Raw genomic sequence first — 6,060 nt, 5'->3', positions numbered from 1 at the left:
TGAGCAGAGAGGGGCTGGCGGGCTCGGGGCCGGGGACGTCGCCGCGCTGGGGACTCGCGGGCAGAAGCGGTGCCGGTGGCGCCGGGCAGGACCGCAGGACGCGGAGCACTCGCTCCAGGGGGTCCACGGCGACCACGCAGGCGGCGCTGCGCAGCGCGCAGGAGGCAGCGTGAGGCGCGGAGCCGCAGACTCGGCCTCCGCCCCGCGTCCCGCGCTCTATCCCCTTCCAGGCCTCTTCCCGGCCGGGCTGGGCCCGCTGCGGCCGTCCCGGAGCAGGGGGAGGAGAGGGCAGTAGTCAGCGGGTTCTGCTCCTCACCCTCCGCGCAGGGCCTTGAGGTGCAGTTGGTGATCATCCCAGACACGCAGGAGCTGGAAGACCAACGAGGGTTGGGAGGGGAGGAGACGGACGGTTGTACTGGGGTGGGGCAAGGCCGCTGGGGAGTCTCACCAGTTCTCACAGCGGAGGACCACGGTGCTGCCCGGCGCATGCAGGCGCCCCTCACGGGCACAGGGGCAGTCGCGGGTGGGCACGCACACGTTGTTCTGCAGCGACAGATCCACCGCTGGCGTGAGGCTCCCAGGTGGGGCCCAGCAGGCCCGTCCCCCCATCAAAGCTCAGGCCCTGCCCTCCCACACCTTCCACAAACACCTGCAGTCCAGGCAAACGTGAGGTCTGCTAGGAAATCGGGAAATGGGCAATTGTGCTGCAAGGTGCAGCATCAGTCACATTTCCTCCAGAAAGTAAAAACGGAGGCCGTGTGCACAGAGAGAGGGACAGCTGTCGCCGGTGTTCACTCCTCGCCCACTCCCACACTTACAAATGGGAACTGTCTCAGAATGCACTGCCAGGTCACGAAGCACCAAGCCTAGGGCCCACGAGGCCTTCCCTTTCCCACAGCCCCAGATGCAGGCATCTCCCTGCTCCTGGCACCCACAGTCTCTGTGGGCAAGATGAGAGCCCCCTGCTCTGTGCACCCCCAACACCCACCCACCCTTGTGGATCTGGGGCACACACATCTTGTCTGGCCCAGGACTCTGCCTCATCTCGGGGTGTTTGCCCACTTTCCCTAGCCGCAGCCTTCCTCGCGATGTGCCCTGCGTCCCCACAGTGCAGCCTGCCCAGTGCATGCAAACAGCAGGTGCTCACTCAGAGCTCCGAGGGCTGCAGCAGCCACCGTCACCATACAGCAGAGCCCAAGGCCCAGAGCATGAGACGGCCATGGCTCCCAGTTCCCCAGAAAAGGAGCGGACTTCACATCCATGCCGTCCCCAGAGCTCAGGGTCCCGCATGCAGTCCCAGGCCCCCAGCCCTGGTCTGCACAGGTTGCAAGGAGGCCAGCTGTGGCCTCTGAAGAGCCCACTCACCAACAAGAGTGTCCCTGGTGGGCAGTAGCAGCCAGGGCGGCAGGTCCCATTAGCCCCTCCGGGGGTACTCAGTTCTGCACAGGAGGCAGGACCCAAGGCACAGTCCAGCCACTTCTGGTCCCCAGTACAGACACCAGGCACTGGCCCTGGAGATCCAGAAATGACCACCCCTAGCCCCTGGGCTCCCTCCTGGGAGAGCTATCAGCTCTGGCCACTGCACAGAGCAGGGGAGAAGGGTGTTTAGGGGCGATGAGGACAGGGAGGGGTGGATGGTACCTCAGGCCCTGGACACAGGCCTAGGCTGGCCAGGGGTGGTGACAGCCTCACCTGCACAGGGCTGCAGGCCACAGGTCGAGAAATCAACAGAGCTGTGGGCGCCACCTCCTCGGGTGCGATTCCTGTAGCCACCGCCGCAGGGCACGGAGCACGGAGACCAGGGTCCCCACTCCCTACCGGGCCCTGGGGGTGGGCCCAGGTCACTGCAGGCCAAGGCTCTTGTCCCTTGTCCCCTCAGACCTCATACTCACCCAGGGCCTCACACCTACTCAGGGGCTCCCCAGGCTCCAGGGCTGGGCTCTCGGGAGGAGCTCTGAGGGCTCTCTCAGGCCATCTCTCAGGGCAGCTCATGGGTTCTGGGGTGGAGGGTTGGGTTATTCTTGGCTTCTCCTTGGAGGGTCTTTAAGGTAGTCTCAGGACGTGGGCATCAGCTCTCACCCCGACAGGGCCACAGGCTGCAGAACTCAGCCTCCATGTCGGGGCCCTGGCACTCAGCACCCCCGAAGGCAGCTGGCGGGGCAGTGCGTGCTCGGAAGCGCCGCCTAATGCCCACGTTGCAGCTTCGGCTGCAGGCAGTCCACGGGCTCCAGGGGCTCCAGCCACAGGCCACTGCCGGAGAAAGGAGGTATGTGTGCAACCTTGTCAGGCTGTCCTCCAGAGCCTCACTCAAGGCCCACTGGGACACATCCCTATGGGAACCACCACAGCCCAGGATCTTCTCTGAAGGAGTCAGTATCCCGTGGTGCCCGTGGACCCATCACCACTCCCTGGCCTGAGCAGGGTACCTGGGCAGGGCTCAGAAGTGCACTCCATCTTGCCAGAGATACAGGTGCTGTGGAGAGAGCACCCATGAGCCCTGGCCCAGGCTGGCACACACAAACTGCCTCACCCCCAGATCCCGAGAAACTGAGTGAGTGACCCATGACCACCTGAGAAGCCTCTGCCAACTGTGAGCTCCCCAGGGCACCATCCTTCCCAGTTTTTATTTCATTTTCATTTATCAGACATTTCTGGAAATGTCAAGAGACTTCTAAGACCAGTAAAGGAACAGCAGACCCCAGCAAGGACGGGCACTCTCCTTCATTTTTAGTTTTCCCTGTAAATGCTTTCAAACCTATTGGTCAAATGGAGGTCCCAGCAAAAGAATCTAAGAAAGAAGGCCAGAGAGAAAGCGTTGGGGGCAGAGGGAGAATGAAGACAGAATTCCGATGGGGCCAGGGGAGGGAAATGAAAGGAAAGGGGCCAAAACGGGGAAAGAAGAGCCAGACAGGAGGAGGAGGAGGAGGAGACAAGGGAAGGGGGAGGAAAGAGAGGAAGAGGACCGAAGAGCTAGCCGGTGGAGAGGAGGAAAGGTGGGGAAAGAGGGGAGTGGGGATGGGAGCACGCCCTCTGCTGGCCAAGCCTGGTATCCGCTCCTGGGCTCCTTCAAGGCGCTTCAAGGTCTCCAGTAGGTGAGGACTCACATTCAGGAAAAAGGAACAAGAGAGATTAGAAGCCCCTTTCCGGTTCCTAAGGTGCCCTGGTGCCTCAGTGGTGAAGCGCTTGGCTCTAACCGTAACATCGGCGATTCCACTGCATCAACCACTCACCAGAAGAAGTGGCAATGATTACAACCCCGTGGGGCAGTTCTACTCTGTCCTACAGAGTTCATCATAAGAGGCCTCATCTGTCTGAGATTCAGTATTTCCGTATGTCAAAAGGGAACACTATTCCTTACGGGGGAGGCGGGATCCCACTCCCCAGTGTTCCCAGGGCTGGCACTCCTCCCAGCTGCCTGGAGGGGGCGTGGAGTATGCAAGTGTCTGAGGAGAGCCTCGGTGCCGCCTCAGGTCGTCCCCTCTCCAGTGCCCGCCCCTCTCCCTGCGTCCCCCCACTCCCACCCTACCAGTTGTTGCAGTGGTCCAATTGAGCCACCGCTCCGGGCGGGTAGAGGCGCCCATGCCGCTGGCAGGGACACTGGCTGAGGGGCAGGCATTGCGCATCGTGCAGGAAGAGGCCAGGGGGGCAGGTGCAGCCGGGGGCACAGGAACCTGAGCACTCCACTCCCGGGCTCTGCGCCACGCACAGCCGAGGGCACAGCCCGCCCTCCTGGAGGCATTGCTCCTCCGAGCGGAACACCATGTCCCCCTGGCATTGGGCTGGGCAGGACACAAAGGCATCTCAACAGAGGCAGGGGTGGCCAGGGGACTGAGGAAGGGGTGGGAGGCACAGCAGAGTGGCAGTCCAGTCACCACAGCTGTAAGCGTGGGGGAGTGGGCGTGGGGGCCGCACAGGGCCAGCTGTGTAGGAGGCATGGTACCTGTGCAGGGCTCTGTGTTGCAGTCCCTCGTCTGGCTGTGGGGTCCTGGGCACTCGAGGTCTCCCACAGCTGGCCCAGAGCAGCTGCGTCCACGTGTCTGGATGCCTCCACCACAGGAGACTAAGCAGGAGGACCAGGGAGCCCACGGGCCCCAAGTGCTCGGCACTACCAGAGATGGGGCAAGGGAAAGAGCTATGAAGCCAGTGGGCCCACAGCTGAGGACTTGCCTGGATCATCAGACCCACAGGATGGTCCCAAACATTCCTTTAGGCTGCCCCTTAACCTGGGCTGCGTGTCCAAGGATTGGCTGGGGAGGGAGGGAAGTTTAAGCACAACAGCCAGACCCACCAGAGCCCCTCCCCAGACCTTCCCCAGATGTACAGAACCACCCCTGGGGTCATTCTCCTCTCCCACTCCACCTCCTTCAGGCTACACAGGACCAAGGACGCACACCTGGACACACAGGGGCACTGCAGGGCTCCTCCTGGGTGCCCTCTCCTGGGCAGAATGTGGGCTGGAGACTGGGGCAGAGTCGAGAACGATGTCGCCAGCCCGGCCCCCTGCCAGGACTAAGGCAGCTAAGACTGCAGGGCGACCATGCCATCCAGGGCGTCCAGCCTGGCACCTCTGTGGAGTGGGGCAGAAGGGACAGGCCTATGGCAGCAGGGCCCAAGCTGGGCTGGAAGGTATGAGGACTGGGGATCACAGGGTCAGCTTGTGGGGGGAGTCGTGGGGCTCAGGGGAGGGCTAGTGAGGACTGGGAGGCCTTGGGCCTCCAGGCAGCTTCTGCTCCGACTGGCTCACTGAGAGTCCCACCCCTGCTCCCCTGCTCTGAGCAGGTTTCTGGGGCATCCCCACACCTGTGATCATGGACCTCGCTGCCAGGTCCACGCGGGCATGCCCCCTGCCCATCTTCATATCCACACCCTTCCAGACACTGTCCTTAGTCATTGCGGGCTCTCCAGTTCATCGCCAAGCCTTATCTGGCCAGCCGCTGACAGGCCCCTTCTCCCCTGGTCTTTGCCACAGCCCTGTCCACTCTGTGGCCCCGCCTCTCTAAGTGGGAGGAGGCCCTCCTAGCCCGGGACTCCGCCCTTTCCCACTCAAAGCCCATCTCCTGAAGGCAGTTCTAGGCCGGCATCTCCAGTCTGGGGAGGCCACCTTGGCCCCTGTCTCCTGATGGGGATGGTCAGTGGGGTCTAGTCCCACTGGGCTCCTGAGACTGGAGAGAGGGAAGATGGAAAGGAACAGGTGGAGGCGCCTTATGTCCCCCACTCCCACCCATTCCCTCTGCCCTCCTCCCCCAAGCTGGCTGTGTGGCTATACCTGTCCCACACCCCGTGTAGCAGGCCTGCAGCTCCTGCCAGTGCCCTTCGCACGGGGCACCCCCGGCAGTGGCTGGAGGGTTGGAGGGAGACCTGGGAAGAGGCAGCATGGGTACCTGAGCTCCTATCCCCCACCCTCCCCCTGCCTCCTCTGCCCCTCGGTGCTCCAGCAACCCCATCCCCTCAGACCTGCCTGCCTGGCTGGACACCCCACTGTCCCCACAAAGATGTTCATCCCCCTTGCTTACTCTCCAACCCCCAACCTCTCTCCCTCCCTCCTCGCCCCCCCAAGCACACCTGAACCTGGCCCTCACTCCAGAGCCACAAGAACGGTCGCAGGGACCCCAGGGGGACCAGGCTGACCAGCCACAGGGCACAGGACAGCCCCCAGATTCATACCGAAGAGCCCCCTCCTCACAGACTCTGCAGGGCGGTGAGGGTGATGACGTCAGGATGGGGGATGATCATATCCCCACCAGGACCTCCAAGTCCTCCCAGCTTCCCCAGCCTGCCTCCTCCATGGGTGCACAGGGTGTGTGTGGGATTGCTGTATGTGGGGTAGGGGACACACAGGAGGCGTGGGTGCTCGTGGGTCTGCGGGGTGCATGTGGGGAAGGGGACACGGAGGCGGAAGGTGCCCCTCACCACTGGCTGCAGTTGTCCAGAAGAATGAGCTCGCCCGGGGCTTCAGCTCCTCCCCGACGAGGCAGGGGCACTGGGAGAGGGGCAGGCAGCTGGCATCATGCAGGAACAGCCCCGGTGGGCAGCGGCATCCTAGGGATGGGTGGCACTCAG

At 63.1% G+C, this 6,060-nt stretch overlaps 1 protein-coding gene across 1 annotated transcript in view; it reads right to left on the bottom strand.

Annotated features, from left to right (window-relative positions):
* SSPOP overlaps window positions 1-6,060 on the bottom strand; it is a 51,873-nt gene that overhangs the window by 24,302 nt on the left and 21,511 nt on the right. Inside the window, 14 exon segments of the mRNA XM_042783411.1 lie at window positions 4-146; window positions 317-369; window positions 449-543; window positions 1,366-1,511; window positions 1,693-1,824; window positions 2,080-2,250; window positions 2,427-2,473; window positions 3,527-3,779; window positions 3,941-4,105; window positions 4,394-4,567; window positions 5,267-5,358; window positions 5,563-5,688; window positions 5,911-5,950; window positions 5,953-6,039. Of these exon segments, the coding sequence (XP_042639345.1) occupies window positions 4-146; window positions 317-369; window positions 449-543; window positions 1,366-1,511; window positions 1,693-1,824; window positions 2,080-2,250; window positions 2,427-2,473; window positions 3,527-3,779; window positions 3,941-4,105; window positions 4,394-4,567; window positions 5,267-5,358; window positions 5,563-5,688; window positions 5,911-5,950; window positions 5,953-6,039 (1,724 nt within the window).

Source organism: Orycteropus afer, unplaced genomic scaffold, assembly GCF_000298275.1.
Source record: "Orycteropus afer afer isolate SDZICR_OR568_19922 unplaced genomic scaffold, OryAfe1.0 scaffold01074, whole genome shotgun sequence".
NCBI lineage: Eukaryota > Metazoa > Chordata > Mammalia > Tubulidentata > Orycteropodidae > Orycteropus > Orycteropus afer.
The sequence above is the reverse complement of the archived record's forward strand: the minus strand, read 5'-3'. Positions and strand labels throughout refer to the sequence as shown.